Raw genomic sequence first — 22,298 nt, 5'->3', positions numbered from 1 at the left:
AAGTAAATTAGCCATATACAGAGGTCATTAGTCACATGAAAGATTCAACACGTCAAAATTTTAACATCACATTTTCCACTCAGTTTTTACAGTTTGTGGTTTATTTGAATTCTTAAAACTGAATAATGATTTAGAAGGTCATATAGTTGGCACATAGTTGACTGAATGACTGGAAAATCAATTTGGCCTAAAACATTTGCCATCACGTTAGAAATTACGATTTGTTTTTCCAAAGAAACAATCAACCAGCCTTGAAAGCTCTACCATGAGCCAGATATTCTCACGTTATTTTATTTTCTGCCCTGTTGACAAACCATTGTGATGAAAAACCTTTGAAGGGTGGAAAATGATTTGCTTTTTAACCTGCCAAACGATTTTGGGCACCTCAAACCAAGCACCATGTTTAACTCAGTGATTTATATAGAAGATCGGTTGGTTTGTTTTCAGGTTGTGTACACAATCCTTGTTACATCCTTGGAAATGTGCAACCAAAACGCAATTGACATCCACACAATAGCATCTTGACAGAAAGACAAAGGGAGAAAAAAGGGGAGAGAAAGATGCAAACAAAAGCAAAAAAATAAAAAAGAGCCTTAGAACGGCGGGTTCTGGCAGTAGCAGGGTTGTTTTTTCGGATGGCAGTCAGTGTTTCTGGCTTCAGGGAGCCCTGGAATCAACAGTTCGGACAGAGAAACAGAGATGAGGCAGGGGCTGGACCACCCACCTCACTGCACAGCCCTGATCTACCAAATATGATGGGAATTGATCACTAACAAGACATATCGGAAAGTTAAGCTCTCCATATTTGCATGGCACATAAACTGTCTACAACGATGACGCTGGCAGATTTATCACTCAAATTTTTTAGATGTAATTTTTGAAACAATGGCTCCTTCATTTCAGACAGGAGGTAGACAAAAGCTGGTTTCTCATTTCTAGCTGGCAGCCACTGATTTTTCCAAATCATACAAAAATGGACGCTAACTAATGTAGACTACATGGCCTGGATGAAAACCATGACTGTCTGACCTTTTGATATTTCAAGTTGAGTTTTTTTTTTAAAGAAGAACTTCATGGCTACAACGATGCTAAAAGGCCAGAGGCTAAAGATGCATGTCCCAGGTAAAAGGTCAACATGGAAAACATGGAAATAATGCATTGCAGTTTACAATTAGTTATGAATGAATGATAAAGGCGAATATAAGAAGTGGACAGGTTTTGAGGATGAGGACTAACCACTGAGTTTGGCAAACATTTCAGGGAATGGTGATTGGAGTTACTTAATTAAAGTTAGCTTAAGCTTTCACAGCATCTACACAGGGAAATACTGCACTGTTGATGTGCAGTATTTTATTTATTTTTTTACACAACTGTAACCTCACAAACACATTAATCTAGTTACCTAGTTAGTTGAGGATGAACACCTTGGCACCTCCACCTTTGACGTAATGCTCTTTTGCTGTAGGTAGTAAGCTTATTATATAATATCAAATATTTCCACACACACTGCTTTGACACGTCAAGAAGCTATAGCTCAGGGGAGGTGTTTGGTGATTTGTCAACTGATTCATTTCAGAGTCAAGTTTTAGATGCTATTTTTCCCACCAAAGGACGGGGGTTGTCTGTTTTCTTATATTTCTATTTTTTGTCTGCCCTGTTGGCCAGCGGACATTCTATGAGAGGAAAAAAAAAATGTGGCAGCAATTGAATTAACACATGGATGTTGGCCACATTGTGAAAGGTCACAGAGGTCAACTGTGAGTTCACCCTGAGTTGTTACTCACCTAATCTTGACAGAGTAGAGGACAAAGGTGGATTTAAAAACAAACAATGTGAGGCATTGGCTTGTTTGTTTTTTGCTGACACGCTTTTTAAGATACTTACAGACGGTGCCTCTGTCTATAGTATATAATGCTGGAGTGTGACAGTGCAGTGAATCAGGCTAACACCTCCGAAAGCCCTGCTAGAGTGAATTATAGGCTCGGGTTTCAAAGACGGGTGTCAGATTCACCTTTAATTGACAGTGGGTGATAAGAGGGTGTAAGTGTATTTTGCTGGCGTTGGTCCAAAGATGGCATGTGATACACCAGGAGGTGCTGATTTGCGGGGTGGGTAACAGCCCCCATGCTCTTGTCCATTAAAGTAGTCTGACATGGATCCAGGCATGAGCGTAAGGGATGCATCCCAGAAGCCAGACCTCCCGAGTAACACCATCACCATCACCTCCCCACACACACACACACACACACACACAGAGCCAGAGATAAGCAGAGATGTGACAGAGCTCATGCAGTAAGTGCTTTATGCAGTCCAGGCCCTCCGTTTTCTAACTCTCACAGTGTCTCTCAGGACTGTCACGGCTGCTGTTTAGGAAAAGATCAAGACCCCCTTTTGGAATGGAAGTTACACTAAATGGGAAATGTCAGAAAAGTGGTAAACATTTGCACTAATCTGTAACAATGATAGCAGGGAGTACCATCTTGAGGGATTATCCTGTTCTTGGCTCTCAAGCAGTGGCAATTTAGCAGCTACACCATGATAATTTACGGAATATGTATGGTGGGGATTCTGTGCCTTTCTGCCTGTGATGCTTTCCATGAAAATGTGCACATCCAGTGCAGTTCATTCAGTAACCTAAACACTTGTCCCTCTATATGATGAACAGTCCATTTGCTCTTGAAAATTTGTGTTCTGCGACATACTTAATGTTGTACAGCTTGCATTTTATGTCCTAGACAGCCCGAAGCAGTTTGTTTAGTGATTAACAGTCAATTGTACCTCATAAACTGTCTAAATGGACCAGTCTGTACATGTAGAGGTGCAGTGAAAGTACTCTCTCCATAGCTGGGATGTGAGACAGCATCATCAGTAAAGTCACAGGCAGTCCAAATGAAGCCAGCCTGTGCCAAACACAGCACCTTTAAAACCTTTATACCTCAGTATAAAGTAGAACTGAGGGAAACATAAACTTGTGTTTACGTGACTCTCACTTAGCAAACAGTGATTTTGTGAAACCAAGGGCTAGATGTAGCAGTTTCCAAAAGCAGAAACCAACTTTTATTTGACTGTCTGGAATGTCTCTTATAAATCACTTCAAACCCGATTTATTTTTATTTTGATGAAAGTTTCATTTGAATTCCTTCCTGTTTTGAACCTGAAATGTCCACACACAAAGAGGAACTGACAGAGTTTTAGTTTTTAACTTGAAACTTTAAAATTAGAATATGTCACTTTTGTAAAAAAAAAACAAAAAAAAAAAAACACACTTTTCAAGTTCAGTTGAGAAACAATAAAACACCTTATCTTCAGTACACTCTGTAGTTTTGCAGCTAAAGCTGTACTTGGTCTGGTTTGACCATGGCTTATGGTAGTTAAACACTGCTATATAAGGGACATTACTGAGTCAGTTTCCTGACTTTATGACTCATTTCCACCTCTGCTACTATCACAGTCGTAGCATCTAGCATCATATTATAATTTTCACTTAGGGCTGCTGTTCAGCAAAAGTGTCATTGTTTTGCTTTAAAAATGCAGTTGAAAGATAACATGACCCATTCATGTTTGAAACATATTGTTTCAATTTAGCTGTAGATACTTTGATGGTTACACCTGAATGTACAGTTGTGGCTGTTAGTTCTACCCTGAGTTGTTGGGCTCAACGCAGAACTTTAACTCCTTAAAGCCTTTAAGTTTACTGGCCTGATACCTGGTTCTTGTCAAAGTCCCATCATCACTTGTCATTTCATTGGCTTTTAATGATTAACTTTAATTAATTGGTTCCAGTTTCAGGTTAACTAGAAATGGTTAAATTACAATATATTCCGGAGAGAATCAATTGCTGGCATAAGAACCTCATGTCAACCTTTGCATTCTCACTATGCACCCATATTTATTTCACCGTCCCTTTGCCAAATGACACAAATTTGTATGGCTCTGGCAATGGAAGCAAATATATGCTTTCATCGCTGATAATAGTTTCTACTGGTACTCACTGAATGGAAAAGCACAGCGTTTAACTGGAGTCAAAGTTAGAAACCATCGAAATAACCCACATAGACCTATTTTATGACTTCCTAAGTGGTGATTTTACATGATTGGGCGTGTTTGTGTAATCTTGTTTCTCCTTGGTACTTTCCATTTATGACCCCCACCAGATCCAGCCATGAGTCAGCCACATTCCCTTAGAGACAAAGTAAATGAAGTGATCACTGGGCTTAAGTTTCCTGCAGCCATCTGTCCCTTCAGTGCCTTTTCTCCCAAGGTGACTTCCACTGTGCAAAGCCTATCGGCGTCCTCAAACAGTGGACACAATAACCTCAGCAGATGAGCAAACTACAGAGCAAAGCTGCTGATGTAAGATGTACAAAGCAGTAAGGTTTACATTGCGGTTTTGAGCTTAAGCCTAAAAGGATGTAAAAACAACACACGCTATCCACAGATTTCAGAGATTTTACATTTCTGGATTGACTGAAAACCATTTCCAAACACACTCATATTCTATGGTTCATTATCAGGCAAAGTAATCCATCATTGCTTGAGTTTTGCGGATTCCAGCCTCCTTGTTTTCTTTGCAATTCCTGGGGCCAGACCATTGGAGGTTATGTGGAAAGTGACACTTATATCAGCCTTATGTAGTTCACAGTTAGGGGAAGCTGTATTATGTCTGAAATCCAGCCTGAAAAAATGTTACATTTTACTTTAGTACTATTGCCAAGAAAGGATATTACATCGAAAAGTTAATTCGACTTGGCAGACCTGTGCGAATGGCTGAGAACTGAAGAGCAGAGAGCTCCATCTCTGTGCTCTTTCATTCTGTCAGTCTTGGATTGATTGATTTGACTGGATTAAATTCATCCATTATTCATTTGCAGAAAAAAGGCTCTTTTTTTCTGCAAATACAGAACATACAGATAGAAATGTTTTTCAGTTAGAAAACATGGGTCCAAAATCAATACATATATATTTACTATATACACTGTAGCATATAAATTGTTCATCTTTGTGCTGTGGAATTTTGTCACTGATCAAAAGTGAACTGGAGACATTCCAGCAGACATCTGTTAAGATTGGGAAATAGTGGAAAGCCCTGAAAAACCGATAATCTTACCAACCCCTTTGCTGACTTCAGCCCAAAGTATGGCAAGCATAAAAGCTAGTCTTCTGTCTGTGATGTTCTGTATTTTGTGTGATATTTGTCCATTTTTCTTAATGCACATTTATTCCATCCATCTGCAAACCAGATAAGAGTTCAATATCCCTTTGACTGGGCTGGCGAGAAGTGTATATTACCAGACATCAGGACTGACTTGATAATGGTTTCAGTTTGTACCTTCAGAGTGATGGGAAGATGATAGATGACAAGTTTGGACTTGTGCTGTCACCAGCCGCTCTGCTCTGGCCTGCAACGTGCAGTGAAATTCTTTCCAATTTACAGGGTCGTTTTTATACTAACAGTGTGCCAGTACAGTACAAACTGATGCAATACAAGCAAGTAGAAGGACATCAACTGTGAATTGAGGGAATAAGATAATATCTGCTAAAAGGAACTTCTGCGGTACAAATGTTTAACTAACAGGTATCATAGACTTTATAGAGAGAATTTCACATCTTGTCCCTGTGAACACATGGTACTGATACACTGTATTAAGTTATTTAACCATAATCCTACTGTAAATTGGGGAGATTTACGCTGCACGCTGTAATCTCAAGCATTTCTGTAGTGTCTTCTCACTAACACAGACTAGTGAGTCAGTGTAGCTCAGTTTCTCATTGTGTAAAGCCCACAGCTGCCGTTGCTAAGGACACCAACACATGTGATGTTGTTCTGTTTGACACTGATTTGTCTTGGCTGATACGTTCTCAAGAAATGGCTGTTACAGCCCAATGATGGGCCAAAGCAAAACTCGAAAAAACATCTTTTACAGATCAAGTGTTTGAGAATCTCCCCACTGGCTGATTATTAAATCATCTCAGTGTGTGTTCAGACTGCGAGCCACCAGATGAACAAGTGGATACTTAAAATCTAATCAAGTCATGTTTACTGTATTTGCAAAACAACCATATACAGACATGCCCTTCTGTACCTAATAGAGTAATCACTCCAGGCAGAGTAAATGAACGCGCCTTAATTGTCATTTCACTGAGAGGACAATGAATAATCAAAACACACTGCACAGATGGTCCATGTAATTAATGTAGTTAATCCATATGAAGAATCTTGTCCAACCTCAACCTCGGTCTCCATCTTGTCATTTGTTTGCGTATGGAGATAAGGATGAAAGAGCTCCTTCCAGACGAGCTTCAGTGAATATCTGTGCATCTCTGCCTCTTCCATCCAAGCCAACCACCTACATCTGGCTCTGCATGTACTGACTAAATCCATTCTTTACTAGCGTTACACTCAAATTTTTGTTTGTGCTTTTTTCCCCTGATGTACATAAGAAACTTTTTCAAACTAGTTAAAGCATCTTGTTCTTTTTTTTTGTTTTCACAGATTGAAAACTACATTAAAGAGAGCATGAAGACGGAGATGGCTCAACTGCAGCAGAGTGCCGTCCACAACCACACGGCAGCCATGTTGGAAATGGGCACTAACCTCCTCTCTCAGACAGCTGAACAGACACGAAAGCTAACTGATGTTGAGACGCAGGTAACATCTTAATAAACGCATCCACACACTCAAGATAACGCTCCTGAACGCACTTGTCCCACTCTATTCTCTCCTGACGTTCTTTTCTCATGCGCACAACGAGAGAACACTTAGAGAGCCATCCATCCTCTGCTCCATTAACCCAGCCATTCCACACTCAACTGCCCCAAGAAGGTTACAGAGAACTGGCTGCAGTCAATAGTGATGCCATATAAATGCCAATCCCCTTTCTGAGTTATTTGGCTCAGGCTCCTTTTCGTGTTTATATGGAGGAGTGTGTGGAGGAGGTGATGGAAAGTTGTAAAGTTAGTGGTCAGTAAATTTTGCTAAAGCGCTGAGAAGATAACTGTTTGCTTAGTTAAAAAAAGATAATCATAACAGAGATTAATATCTCCTAAGTATTACCATGTGTTGGATGAACACTTGACAAAATGAAAACACAGTTGATGGTTTATACGCGCCTCGAATGTGCCGTGTGTTTTTTCCTCCCCGTGCGTTTGGTTTTTCCTCAGGGTTTGGTGCAGATGTGCATGATATTAGCTGTGGCTAACATACTGTACGTATAGAGGCATAATATCATGTTTGTTATTTTTGTATTCCTTACATCTGTGTATTTCCTGTCATGGTAGGTCCTGAATCAGACGTCGAGGCTCGAGATCCAGCTGCTGGAAAATTCTCTCTCTACTAACAAGCTGGAGAAACAGTTAATGGTCCAGACCAATGAGATCAGCAAACTGCATGACAAGAACAGGTAAACAGACCACACTTCACGCAAACAAAACCCACAGACGCTGGCTACCATCCATACTGCAGCAAATTCGACAAAGATATTCTGGAGGAAATAAAGATGACGACGCTGTATCATCTTTATTTCTGCACAAGAACTAGAACTGTGCTCTGCAGAGTTGCGTAAACAAAATCAAAAGCTTGCCAGCTCTCATTGACTACCACACAGTTTGTCCATTTTCCAAAACAATTTTCAGTGGTATAAACAACTGCATGATAGAGGCTTGTATTCTCTATGATGTTCAGTAAATCACCCTCAAAATCCATGAGGCTATGCTTTCCACATTGGACTGCCTTGCAGTTGTTGCAAAATCAATGGAGTTTAAATGTGGCTTTTGGATACATTTTCATGTCTCCAAAGCTTGTTCTTTACAGTGATTGGTCCTGTGGGGTTGTTGTAGATGATCTAGTGTTTAAAAAGGTTTGGTCCACATTTCTCATTGCAGTATCCATAGAGACTCCCTGCAATCACTTTGAAAAAAATAAAAAATGAAAAGGAACAGCCTTTGAAAGCAGAGTCTCTGGTGACTCTGACTTTTTCGTTTTTACTTGAGGTTGATGGAGATAGATTTCTGAGGGCAATTTCCCTAAGCTTGAGCAATTATGGCATTATTCCATCTTGTGCATGTCATCGTTTCTTTTTCCTTTACCGAATCTATAATCGAGGGAAAGATATGATTAGTAAATGAATTTGATGTCAGCACATATCATCTTTCAGGCATTAGACTGTATAATGGTAAAGCTCAGATGCTATAAGGGCTTATTCTTTTACCCCAGATGAGTCTGTTAAGTGCATGATGAAGGGTATGTTTATTCTCTGAATACATGGCAACCAAACCTACAGACATCAGTATTTGTGTTTCTGTCTCATGGAAAGTTCCTGAAATGTGACTGTCATTACTCACAGTGTCAATCAGAAAGAAGCAGCAGGAGCTACAGTAAATCTCAAAGGTGGATGAATTGTATTAATTCAGCTTCAGTCGCTTGACCTGCACTCACGATGGCTACATCAAAAATGAAACAGATACATGTTACATAATTGGAAAATCATTTATCATCACAAATATTGCAAAACAATATTCAATCTATTTAAATCCTGTGAAAACAAATCTCATTCCGGTGGATTTGGATGCCCTGAGGGATCATAATAATTAACAACTTCTCCGTCTCCCATGAGAAACTTTTCTTGACCTTTTTTTCCGTCATTCCCCAGCCTCCTGGAGCAGAAAATGTTAGAGATGGAGATGCGACACCGTGAAGAGCTCGAGACGCTGAAGCAAGAGAAGGGAAGCCTCCAGGTCCTGGTGGGGAGGCAAAGCGGAGTTATCAGGGAGCTGGAAGCCCAGCTGAGCCGGGCCACAGGAAACAGCACAGCCCTGCAGAGACAGCAGCAGGAGATGATGGATACCGTCCACAACCTGCTCAACCTCTGCTCCAAAGATGGAGGTAAGTTAACTGGAATCCAGCTCTTACATGTCAAGAGGTCTGGAACATTTTCAGAAGTCCAGAATGCAACTATGGTCTTATTCAATTTTGGCATTTGTATGGTGAAAAGGACGGAGATGAAGAACGTCATAACATACTAGAAATGTAAGTAAATGTTTAAGCCAGTGGAGAAGTCTGATAGCCCCGCAAAGCCACTGAGAATGGCTCCAGCAGCTCAAAGCTGGACCAATCAGTGAAACACCAAGAGAGGTTTAGATGTTGACAACAACAAGCAAGCCTGTGTTTTGAAGTTTTGCAAAGAGCCAAGAAATCATGGACAACAATACGCATGATTCGGCTCCTGGAAGGCCAACTTATTCCGTGTTCAATTACAGTTGGTAGTTTTGGTGTAATTTGACATTGGCAAAATCGCAGATATGTTTTTGGCCTAGGGATGGTCTGTTGGTCTGTCAGTCTGTCCATCGGTCAAACAACTACTGGACAGACTGCCATTAAATTTTGTACAGACATTCATGATCCTCTCAAATATTATTGTGTGAATTGTTATGAAATTGGTGTAGATATCCATGCTCCCCAGATGATGAATTATAAAAACTTTGTAAAAAAAAAAGAAAAAAAAAAGTTTTAATATTTCCAACACTTCCAACTTTATGACCAATGACTTAACTGTTAAGTGTTGATTAGATAATATCAGCATTCAAACACACTAAACTGAGATGGTGAACATGTTAAACATTATACCTACCAAACATTAGCATGTTAGCATTGTCACTTTGGGCATGTTAGCATTGTTCCCAAGCACAGCCTCAGAGAGCTGCGAGTATGGCTGTAATTCTTGTGATTTTCCCTCAAGCAGATGTCCAACATGCACTGGCTTGATCCATCCGGGAGAGGCAAGGTTTATGTTTCTGTTTCAGTGGAGGAGAGCACTTGTCAGTCATCTGTTGGTTGCTTATAGACTGATCCCAATTTTGTTCAACCCCACTAGCGATAACTCCGATCCAAGAAAAATGCCTTGTTGACCCTTGCCAGACCATAAATGTGCAAAGGAAAGTTTGTGGATTGGCTGTGCGAGCCTTGACCCATGAGGCAGCACTCAACTTGTTTTGGATTACTTACTTCCTCTGGTCAGATGTTACAGCTACAACATCTTTGATTTTATGATCGTCGTGAAATTATGATGACACCAGTTCTATAAACCTTCCCCCATACTGGGAGAGGCAGGGATGCACTGGCTATTAAATTCTGCATCACTGAGAGCAGCATGAAGAAAGAAACATAGTTCTTATCGTAACACGGTGAGCCCCTGTTAAAGAGGTTTGGTGCCTCTCATAAACCAGCATGGTGCTCTATTCTTGCAGCAATCGCTTTTCACGCTATAATTCTATAAAATCCGTGCACACAGCTTCACGAAAATGTCAAGCAGGGCTCTGGTTATGAAGTAATAGGCTTATTTTTATTCCATTGAGTCTCTCCCCTCTGTTAACAAGAGACCACGGGTTTCCCTTTTGGCTCAATGTTTGACCCGGCAGCAATGCAACCTCTCTTGTTCGGTCAAATGCATTGAACTCATTTACCCCTATCTCAGCCGTTTAAACAAGAAACCCACTTGATCCTTAAATCCCAGTGGTCACAGGAGATTTGACATGAACATCTATGTTGAGGGGATTGGTTGCAACCTCTTTTCCATTTGTGGATTTCGTGTAGAGACGCCTTTAGACCCCACAGTGCTTCTTGAGGTTTCCCATCAGACAGGAAACAACAAGGGCATGGAGGGATGTAGAAGTCACAAGAGGATAACTGCTGCACATGATTTACACATGCTTTGTATTTATCATTCTACTGCCTTTTGTAATTTTAATGTCCCATGCAATAGATGTCACGGGTGGCCTTCACTCACACTCCATCTGTTTAGTCTGGAGTTGTGTTAATTACCAGACATCTTTTGAGACATCTTGGCCTGACTGGTCTTTTATGCATCGTCACTGTAAATTAGCCTTTGAATTTGCCACCCTGTCTGTCTAAAAAGGTAAGTAGAGCGAGGTAGCTCAGCCCCACACCCCTTTCGGTAATTGGTGGCTGCCTTAACGAGAAGTGATAGAAATGGAACGTGACCACTGCTGCTCTGTGGTTGGTCCTTTCCTTTTCCACAGTTGTGTTGAAGGTTGAGGCGGGTGTGCAGGTCAGAGGTCTCACCTTTCCTCACCCGAGCCCGAATAAGTCAAACTGTAATAGCTCCTGGGGGAAGCCTTGTCCAAAGGAAGTGAAGGAGTAGGTAGATCTCAGTGATCATCAGACGCACTGCCCCTGTTTTTCGACACAGGAGCAGAAAAGCTCTCTTTTTTTTCTGCGTTCAGGGGAGAGGTTTTGTTTGTTTGAGAAACGGATTAGTGTTTTCATTTGAGGAAAGGGTTAACATGTCATGCCATGGAGTGGCGTCTGCATGCGTTAGGCTTTGTTTTGAAAACTGAGCCTGGGCATTTCCTTTTAAAGCATGGACTCAAATCATCTTAGACTTTGCTTTGGGGAAGATGACAGATACTTAGAAAAGGGAGTTTTAACACTAAATCTCTATAAACTTTCTTCTTGTTTTCTGTGTCTCCACGTATGGCTTTTTCTACAATTAAGGTCTCCAGTGTGTTTTCAACCATTGCACAGTGAACCGAGGGTTGGGAAGATATTTTTGATGTGGCCAGATGCAGCAGTGGAGCTCTTGTTTAGGTTGTAATCATTACCTAAACCTCATTAGGGTGCAATGAGCCACGTACTGTTATTAACAGTAATTGACCTCAGCTTTGGAACGCTATGTAAAAATTTCTGGCTGCTAAATATGATTTTGTTTTACAGTGTTCTATTATCCCACTAAATGAACGACATACATCATTTTTACAGCTGTTCACTCTCAGTCGAAGAGAGTGGGTTTAAGGGTCCATGCAAAAAAAAAAAAAAAAACCAAGGCATTTGCAGTGTGTAGCGCCTCAGCATGACAGTATGGTAAACCACTTCATTTAACATAAATTTACAATCCAGATTACATTTTTAAGTGCTGCACACGATTATTTTCATGCATCACTGACCAGGAGAACGATCTGACACCTATTGTTGCAAAATGTGCGCAGTTATTGCTCGTCACCTCCTAAATGTGTGGGTACTCACCTTTATTTCCGCAGAGGGACCTTGACTATCCAATTAAATGTAGAGTTTGCACACATGTTCTGTTAAAACTTTTAAATGGAGCAGTATGTATTAATAAGGCAATAGATACCAATTATTTTAATTCTAAATCAATCCATGAACACAAAACAGTGAGAAAGCTGAAAATCATGTATATATTCTTGCAAATTACATTTTAAATGGGCTATTTGTAAGTTTCCTCTGCCGCAAACATGGTTTCTTCTCAAGAGCTTTGGCCACTGTCGTCTCTATAACAAGAGGTTAACACGCCCTCTGAGCAGCAGTATGTCCTCAGGGCAGATTGGAGGCTATTATGAGTTGCTATCGGAGAGTGACAAGGGTGGGGATAGCTAGTTAGCATGCTAGTTTCAGTAGAGGAAAAGACATTGTAGAGACAAGATTTAACATTTGTGTTGCTTTCCCCCACTGGAGACAGCTCTTGGTGAGTAATGGAATGAAGTTTGATGCTGAATTTGCAACATTTCTTCTGTGGAAGTGAACAGCTGTTAATGCTAACACTGGCCATGTGGCAATAGCAAAACATACAAAAAGCTCCTTTAAAAGAAGCATATTTGCTCCAATTCAGGAAGTCTAACGTCTTTTTACTGCACAGAGGTCATAAGAGGGAGGTTGGGATGTATGGTTGGGTGAACAAAGCACAGGACCTTTACTGTTACTGTTGGGGAAACAACTAAAATACATTGACAGGTTTTAGATGCAGTTAACATTTATAATTCCTACAAAATGTATTTGCTCATGCAGTCAGTGTCTGTTCTTTACAAAGCTATATATGAAAGGAAGTAGGATAGGCAATATTGAACAAATATAACTTCAACTAACTCATGAATCTTAGCCAGAAATTTTCACATAACCATAATCTTCCTCACATGTTAAACAAGGGCTACATAATTGTCGTGAAATATAGTGTGGGAATGGTCTGGTTTTATTTTATAGTACTTTGCATCCTTCGTATATGAATACACCAGAGAAATTAATTGGTCCTTGTATGAATCACTTCAACTCTCAGAGGTATTTAGAGACTCATTATAGTCACATGGGAACAGTGATGTCCATGGCAGTCCATTTAGCTCCATTATTCACTCTCCTTAGCTCCAGTATTTTGGCTCATTTGGCAAGGGCACTGATTTATGCAAACACCCAAGCCCTGCTGGTCTTTTCACATGAACCCCCTACTGAATACAAGTCCCCACTGAACCACAAAATATTTTTCTGTAAATAAATATTGGGACATAAATAATATTTGTAGAGCTGGGCAGCAAGCTGTTCAAGGGAGCCGCTCCTTCACTGGAGGAGCATCCAGCCCCTTGGAAGACCGTCTTCCTCCACCAATCTCGAAGGCGATTGTGAAATAATTGGACACACTGTTACAGATCGAATACCAGAAAGTTTCCCTCTGGCAGTGATCTCTCTGGCCCCTAAAATGTCCCCCCGCTGTATGCCGGCTTGGGGTAAATTACCACCTGACAGGGCCACCCTTTGTTGCATTAGAGTCTGGTGTGCAAGGGCCCACTCTGTCAACCTGTCACAGCAGGAGATTCTTGTTGCTGACACTCAATACTTTGTCAAAACGCTCACATAGTACACCCAAATAAACGCCCTGCTTCCACGGGGAAGTTCTTTGCTTAGGAGGACAGATCCGAGCAAAGGCTAAGGATTGCTGACACATTTCACTTTTCACTGACATCTTCTTTGACTTAACAACTCCAAAAATACAAACAAGGGTGTGAAAACTGAGATGAACCCTTCACATGACAGGAGAAAGGGAGGAAGAAAGAGGAGAGAGAGAGAGGAAAAAAAAGGAAAAACGGAAGGAATTTCCACCAATACAACAAGGGCTTGGAAGGTAAATATAAACCACTTGTTATAACAGGAACTTGAAATTTATAGCTTGTAGTATTTTGTCGTTAGCCCCTTGCTTGGTTTCAAAATAGTGCCGCCATAATTATCTACAGATGGAAATGAATGCAGCTGGTCTGTCAAAGTCTGAGGCTTTCTCTCGGAGTGAGAAATCATCTAGTCAATGAACTGCCTGTCTCTTGTTAATACGTTAGTCGCCCTCAGATTTTATCTGGCCGTTACAAGATACTCACAATGAGACCTCACTGATCAGCTTCTGCCTCAGACTCCTTTTATATTTTTTTCTCTGAGATGTACAGATGTGAAATGTGATAAATTGACCCGTTAAGGGTTTGCTTGCAATTTGTGATTTCATAAAACATTATAGAACTGTCATTTCCACACTTGTCTGACATAAGAGGTTGCAGGAAGGGTAACAGGTTTTAATGGCATGTACTTGATTTACAGTATTGTGTTTATTTGATCCCTTCTTTTATCACAAAATACTGTAGCACCAACACCTGAGCTTTGGCATCCTGTCAAGTCCACGCCCAAAAGTGCCCCTCTCTTCTTTCTAATGAACAGCTGGCATACACGTAATGTACTGTGTACAGACATTACAACATTTGAAGCCACTTTAAAGCCAATTTTCAATCTGTAACCTCAGTTGCAGTATCAAAATCGCAGAGACTGCACCAATTTTCAATAACATTGATTCAACGAACAAAAAATGTATATAGCTGCTCTGATCATTTAAAAAATGGGTATGACGATCTTATCTCGTGGATGATCTCACTTTGCCATATGATCTACTTTTCATTTATTTCATTTATTAAAAATATGCTGTGTTCAGATATTTAATCTTAAAAGTTCTGCTGCCTCGGCATAGTGCCACATTAGTTCTCCACCGGGACAGAACAGGAACTGCCATCATCAGGGACGGTGGAGTTAGTCAGTTTTCCAGAAAACCACTTGAAGTCACTGCACCCAGCTGCTGTTTGCCAAGAAATAGTTCCAGTAAAACCACAAACTTCCAGTAAAACCACAAACTTTTGTTTTGAGATTTTCTGTCTGTGTGTGTACAGATGAAACTAAAATGATATGTATGAATTGATGAGTTTTATAGGTACTGGTTGGCAGATTTTTTTTTTTAACCTTGAACAGAGCTGGGCTAGCAGTTTCCCCCTGCTTCCATTCTTTATGCTAAGCTGAGCTAATAACCACCTGACTCTAGCGCCAAACTTGGCATGAGAACAGTTCTTTAAAATAAGTGCTGTTACAGATTGCTGCACAGTGAAGACCTAAAATCTTTTTCAGTCTCATTAGGACTGCATTCTCCAGGAATGTAGTGCTGGAGAATGAGCATGTTTCCAATGAGTTGTCACATTATGCTCATTTTAATATCTACCACAAGTAGGTTTCCTGTGTTCAATTTGTCTTTGAGATACAGTATTCCACAGAGAAAACAGTCTAACACTGTGCCCATTACTTCTTGTGTATCCACAGTTGTTCCTAACAGTACAAAAGTTGCGGATGAAGAGAAGTTCCGTGACTGTGCCGACCTCTACCAGGCTGGTTTCCATAAGAACGCCATCTACACCATCCAGATCAGTGCTCAGGAGACCAAAAAGGTGAGAAGCTGCAATATTGCACAGCCAGCAGTCCAACGTGATGTGAAAACATCTGTCCCTTCATCACGTATAGGAAGGTCTTTCATAGCAGCTTTACAGGGTTTCACTTGGTTTTTTGGGTTGTTTTTTTTTTTTGAGTTGGAGAGGAAATCAACTTTCTTCATGTGAGCTAAAGACCCTGAGCCACTGTGGGACATCAGCCACCGATGAGTGTGGATGATGGGTGCTAGCTGCTCCAGGAATATTGAAAGCTGAAAATACATTTGGCAGCTTTGAGAGTACAGGCGTTTAGCAGCTGGGTGAGGTTTTTGAAACGGAGATGTGAAACAGGACACTGAGTTGATCCGGATGATGACAATAGTGGATGTGTGTGTTCATACCCTCTACACTATGCTTACATACTTACATTGTTTGGAGTGATGATTTAATGTGGTGAGAGGTTGGCAAACGGTTTGTTTGTCTCTCAAACTCCTGCATGGTGTTGCTGGGCTGTTCACACAAGATTCAAGTCAAACTGAAACTTGAATTTTCCACACTTTTGGATAAGGAAATCTTAACTATAATGATACTTAAGCTACAGTGCATTTTTTTTGCAATTTTCCAAAGAGAATATAACCGTTTGGGACATTAACATTGTCTAAGTTTCAAGCCACCGGGTGGATGTTTGGTAGCATTTCTAGATTGGACACCATCATATGAGCTCCTCATAAGGATTTTCCCCCTTCTTCAACATGCCTGCATCCAGAAGCTGTAGTCTGTCCAGCATTTGGGAGGTCCCATACTCAGGAAGCGGAAGCTAGCAAGGAAGCTAGTCTAGCTAACTAGCGTCAACTTGGAAAGTAGACATAATGCTAACTTGTTAACGTTGACACCGATTCCTACAACAGGTTGTTTTTTGTTCATGTTATTTCAGTACCTGCTGAGTGTGTTAAATGTTTCCATCCACATCTTTTTATTCCAATTTTCAAAAAGTGGAAAAAAGTGTATCACAAAAACGTGTTAACACTCGACTGAGGTGAAAATGTTGGTGTAGAGGCCAGTAGTTTTGCATATGTGTGTGTGTGCGCGTGTGCTTTTTTTTGTACATGTTTACCATGAGTGATGAGCTAGTCTTGGGCTAAATGATTCTGTCAGAGGTACTTCCTTAATTATACCCAGGCTGTGTTCATGTGTGTTCAGCTGTGTGGGCTGGTTGAGGTGAGAGACCTTCTCCGCTCCACCCTGGGGTCTCCTCCTCAAAACAAAGAGCAACACTGCAGACAGAGCACCGGCCCTGCCTTATCAGCTTACACACGCTGAGGTCCAAGGTTAAGGGCCACATTATACCCAGGTGTCTGCTGGTATGTGTCCAGCTCGGACCTCCACTTTGATCCTGCAGAAACAAGGCTCTCTGATGAGGAACATCTCTGGGGACTTGGTGAGGGATAAGGAGACGCTGATTATGTTTGAGGAGGACACAGATACATTGCATTCCCAAAGATGATTCATCATGAAAGCTGGGGAAAGGAGTGTCTGAAACCAAATAAATGTCCAAATGACCCTTCATTGTTTGTTAATGCCACTGAGAATTGCTCTGAATATTGAAATCACTACTTTTGTGGTCATATTACCTCTGGTTAATGTACCAAAACCCATGGCTTCTATCATTATTCCATTACCTTCATACATGTGTATTTTTCCCACCCTCCTTTTCTCCCTCTTTTCAATTGTCTAGGTGTATTGCAACATGGAAACAGCCGGCGGTGGATGGACGGTCATCCAGCGCAGAGAAGACGGCAGCGTTGACTTCCAGAGAACATGGAAAGAGTACAAGACGGTGAGACATGACAAATACACAGACACAGACACTCTCCCAGCATCCAGACAGTCATCTTCATCCATTAAACATAAATTATGAAATTTTGCAGTGAGCAAAACATCCTGTTTCAAAAATACACTTCTGCAAGGGGATTATGACAAACAGCGTGCACTTTTTGCCCTTTGAGCATGTTGAAAACAGAGAGGCAGGATCCGCTGATCCAAGACCATTTGGAAAGCCTCAGCCAGATGTCATTCCTCCAGCAGCAACTGCTCCCCTGTTGTTTTTTATGTGAGCAATATTGTCCACGGTGAAACAATATTTGCTCCGCTCCTCAAACTGAAGCGTCAGTGACACGCTGTTATTCTTCCTCCTTTCCAACAGGAAATTATTACCTAAATCTGAAAACAACACATTTGTTTAGTCTTTATATCCTGGTGCCTGGTGTTTCATCTGTTTGTCATCAAGGAAAAATCTATGCATATTTGCATTAAGGGTGTTAACATTTCCAAACTAAGCTGTGTTTAGATGGTAAATTGGGTTTATTATTGTAGCTGTTGCATTGCTGGAGTTTGCTATGTGAGTCACCTGTGTATACCTTCCTCTAGCGTCCACACTTTATTGTTCAGTGGACTTCAATGTTCATTCTATCCCCTGCAATATGCTTTCAGTTTAATTATTTTCCCTCTCTCCACTCTAATGGATGTCATGTTTGCGGGACATTACAAGCGAAAAAAACTTCCACAGTTAACCAAATTAAAGCACAGGACTAACATAATTAATTACAGACTTATTTAAATGGGAAAAAAAGCTGTTTTAAGGAAAATATTTGTGGTGAGTTTTTTGGATAAAAATCAACTCGACCAACACATCAGCATTTGGGAACAGGAGGGAAGGCTCTGGTTCATCAAGCTGATCTGGGTCTATTCGGGTAAAAACAAGGTTTAAGGTTTGGAGGGAAAGAAGGAACAGACAGGGAATTAATAAAAGTGAAGAAAATGAAGATAATATGAGGCAGGACACCTTCCAGCTTTGAACAGGTGTACAACATTAAGAATTGACACATTGACCATGACACTAAACTGCTGGTCTAATTGCTTAGCATTACTGCTGGTCTCCTTGAAAAGACCAGAGGAGATCGTTGGTGTTTTATTGGGTTATTAAATTTCTCATTCGTGGTCTCCAAAGGCTTGTGCTCACAGATGTAATGCACTTGGAGGATTTGTAAATCTTTCAGTCAAAACTAAGATGCTGTGTCTTTGTGGGACCACAGAGAGAATTTTTGCCACAGGGATGTAATGCACATTTTAAAATGAGATCTGAAGACCATCTGATGTTTGTAATTACATTACAAGGAGACCAGACAACACAGGAGACCTTGCAAAAGATATAAAAGCTCAATCTTTCATCTTATTAAAATTTGAAAATGTTCCCTAAACTGTTCAAGTAATTAAATGAAAGTAATGGGGAAGTGGTTGAAATGTTCAGCTTTTGCTACTTGACTAAATGAAACATTAATGATTCAACTGTATAAAAAAAAGTACTGTAACAATATCCACTTTTATTTAATTAGTAGTGTTGAGATAACATCCATCTTGAAATCCATTAACAAGAACATGACGGCTGGTGCAGATGGCGCGGTGCGTCAGACGTATAAGGTTGGGAACCCCTGTCGCAGACTGTCGGACTGTTATTCTAGTTTATCTTTGTATTTGTGCAACAGTTTCTGAGATTTACAATGACGTTGAAAACCAAGCGCTCGGTCCAACAATATGACTAACTGTCTCTTTGTCTTTTCTGAGCTGAGTGATGTAGATCAGGTTTGCGTGTGAAGGATCGCGGAGCACCGGAACTATATATGGGAAAACTGTCAACATAGCTCGACTCCAAGCCTTTTCTCCAGCCAGAGTTCTTGAGATAAACCGTGGTCACAGTAGGAGGCATTGGACTGAGCTGAAAGCCAGTCAGAAGGGAACATCTCATCAGTGAGTGAGATCAATTGCAGAGAGAGAGAGAGAGAGAGAAAAAAAAAACAGAGAGAAAGCTTTAATGGGCCCCAGTAACTTTCTCTTCCACCCACTCAGCAGGACATGCCTAAGGCCCGAGGAATGCCCCATATTTACTTTCCCTCCTTCCCATTCCACATCACCACACACGCTCAGCACAAACACAGACTTCTCTCACCCTCCCTCTTTCCCATTCTTTAATGGAGCGGTCCAGACCATCCTGTCAGAGCTGTAATGTCATCCTGCCTTGTGATATTCCCCTCTCCAATCTGCTTCTCTTGCTGCTGTCAGAAGCACTTTGCCTGTGACCGGCAGCCACTCTGATCAAATACAAACTTTTGCAGTTGTTTGAAGTAGTGTCCCTGCATGCAGTATATATTTTGGGAGGGAAACCTCTAAGTAATAATGAGTTTAACATGTGTGACTTGAGGGGAAGACAGAGATGGAAATAGGTGTGTGTCTGTTTCAGCTGGTACCAATTTACATCCACGTGGATGACAAAGCCAAAAGCATGCGTATAAAAACCTGCAGAAAATACGTTAATGTGCAATGTGAGTATGTGAGTAATGCGTTTGGCTTTTCCATTGTGGTCTGGAGAAAAAGAAAAGAAAGCGATGACAGGACAGAAACATTTCTGCTGGTGGATAAACAGCCACAATATTTATTATCCGGAACCGTTTGTTCTAATCTTATTTCTGATTGACAAAACAATAAATGAATAAATAAAGTAGAAAATTCCTTCTCATCCATTCCACAATCCTCTAGTGTTGAGATTTTATCATTCTGGGAAAAGAGAGGCGATGCAATGAATAATCATCTAGTTTATGATTTACAAAATGGATTTTCAGAGGTATTTCCATGCTGATTATTGTGTTTCTCTGCTCTCACTGCAGGGTTTTGGGAGCGCGTCCGCAGAGCACTGGCTGGGGAACGAGTATGTTTACCAGTTGACCAGCCAGAGGCAGTATGCTCTCCGTGTAGAGCTGACAGACTGGGACGGACACCAAGCCTTCTCCTTATATGACCGCTTCCAGATCGGCAGTGAGAAACAGAACTACAGGTAATACTGCTCATATTGTTCCTAGCAGACAAAGTTGTTGGGTTTTTTTTGTTTTTTTTTCCCCAGGTTTTTTTATTTTCAGCTTTTTTTCACTGTTTCTTCAAGCCAAGGAACACACAGCCAGCAAAATGAAAAAAAAAGTCTTTCTTTATTACAGCTTGTCATTGTTGCTGGTAAACTAAGCTGAGATCAAAAACATCCTGGGGACTGGATCTGTTTTTGCAGAATCCAATAGCAGCATATTTGCACCACATGTTAAAGTGATACAGACTGAAAAATGAATAAAATAATGACTCTGCAAATGAACTAATTCTTTTTAAGAGTCTGTATGTCGCTCTACAACTTTGGTCCAGACTGAATATCTCAACAACTGCTGGGTGGATTGCAACAACATTTAGCACAGACATTCACGGTCTCCAGAGGATGAATCCTAATGACCTGACAGTTCCTCTCAACATGTGACTAACATTTGTGGATTTGACAGAGATTACTGAACAACTATTGAATGAATTTTCCATGACATTTGATACAAGCACACATGTCTCCTCGCAAGATGAGTTCTAATAACTGCTGATCCTCTTTAATCTAGCACTATCGTCAGATCAAACCTTTAGTAGCTACTTTGGTTTATGGCTGAATATCTGCAAAACTAAGAAGAATTGGCCACAGTGTACTTTGTGTTTAGTGCTAATTACCTAACATGCTAAACAAGCACTTTAAACACCATGCTTCCCAAACATCAGCAAGCTAACACTGTCACTGTGACTCCTTCATTGGTGTCTGCAGAGGATGCATTCAGTGCTCAGAGCTCAAAACACAATCGCTGTAGTTATGCACATCATAGGAAAAAAATGTGCTTTGAGTTGCAGCTACTGAAATGCCTCCTGTGTAGTGTCTGTTTTTTAGTCTAGTTTTCACCTTTTCTCACCTTGATCACTGCATATCAGAAGACCGTGAAACGGTCGTCAGCATAAGACACTAATGGAGGGAAGAGAGGAGGGAAGAAATAATACTACAATGGAAGGACAAAATGTCTGAAAGTTTATAAAAGATTATAAACATGGCGAGTAACTGTGAGCTTTCCAGACACTTAAATCATGTCGATTCCGTTATGTAACTGTGGTGAGACTTTTCTCATTGCAAATTCTTTCCAACCCAAATGTATCCCCTGTCGTCGTCTCCTCATTGCAAACTTTCCTTTGATTGACGCTTTGTCCTTGCATGTTGCAGGGGCGAAGGTTTCTGTTTTCTTTTGAGGGGGTTAATGATAACAGGCCTCAAACTATGGCAGATGCTTGGCCCTCTCAGATGTGGAAAACTACTACAAATTCCACACAGTTCCAAGCAATTGCTGGCTTCAGAGGAGAAGGTCTGACATCTCCAATTCTGCCATTTTCAGTGGACGGTTGGTTCGCTCTGATAAGAGGTCACTTTAGTTGCGAAATGACTTGCATTCAGTTTGGAGTGACAAAATAAGGAACCAAATGCTGTAGCTTAAAAGCCTTTACCTCAGCCCTTCCATTCCTTGCACCCAAGCTCCAGAGAATACAGAAGAATACAGGTTTCAAGTGCTTCCCTAGAGCAGGGAGGCCGTCAAGCTTGTTGCCATATCTAATTTTAAGAACTGTCTTGCGATGACAGGGGTTTCATTTTACAAGGTTTCCGTCTTGAGGAGTTTGTACCTGGAGTGAGCTCTGTGGTTTCCTCTGAGGACTTGAGAAAACGATTTCAATCAAGCGGAAGAGATGAGATGTTTTTTTGTTTTGAATTTCACGCAAAGTTGAGGTTTTGTGTGACCACAGTGGAAGGACCCCATCTAACTCCATCTCTTGTTACCTTTAGTCTTTATTTCTGGCCCTGTTCTGACTGCACTGACTTCTCAGTGGGGCAC

General features: G+C 40.8%; 1 protein-coding gene across 3 annotated transcripts in view; it reads left to right on the top strand.

Moving 5' to 3' along the window:
• The window catches only part of angpt1 (angiopoietin 1), a 78,334-nt gene that overhangs the window by 40,614 nt on the left and 15,422 nt on the right, over positions 1–22,298 (top strand). For all 3 annotated transcript variants that reach the window (XM_071500001.1, XM_071499999.1, XM_071500000.1), the window contains 6 exons: positions 6,494–6,649; positions 7,279–7,400; positions 8,649–8,881; positions 15,419–15,543; positions 17,258–17,359; positions 20,241–20,407. In XM_071500001.1, coding sequence (XP_071356102.1) covers positions 6,518–6,649; positions 7,279–7,400; positions 8,649–8,881; positions 15,419–15,543; positions 17,258–17,359; positions 20,241–20,407 — 881 coding nt within the window. In that variant the 5' untranslated portion in view covers positions 6,494–6,517. The remainder of the gene's footprint in view (positions 1–6,493; positions 6,650–7,278; positions 7,401–8,648; positions 8,882–15,418; positions 15,544–17,257; positions 17,360–20,240; positions 20,408–22,298) is intronic.

The sequence above is a fragment of the Trachinotus anak genome, unplaced genomic scaffold (assembly GCF_046630095.1).
Source record: "Trachinotus anak isolate AG129_WGS33_773 ecotype Australia unplaced genomic scaffold, CSIRO_AGI_Tana_v1 ptg000016l, whole genome shotgun sequence".
Taxonomy (NCBI): domain Eukaryota; kingdom Metazoa; phylum Chordata; class Actinopteri; order Carangiformes; family Carangidae; genus Trachinotus; species Trachinotus anak.
This window is presented reverse-complemented; position numbering and strand designations above follow the sequence as displayed.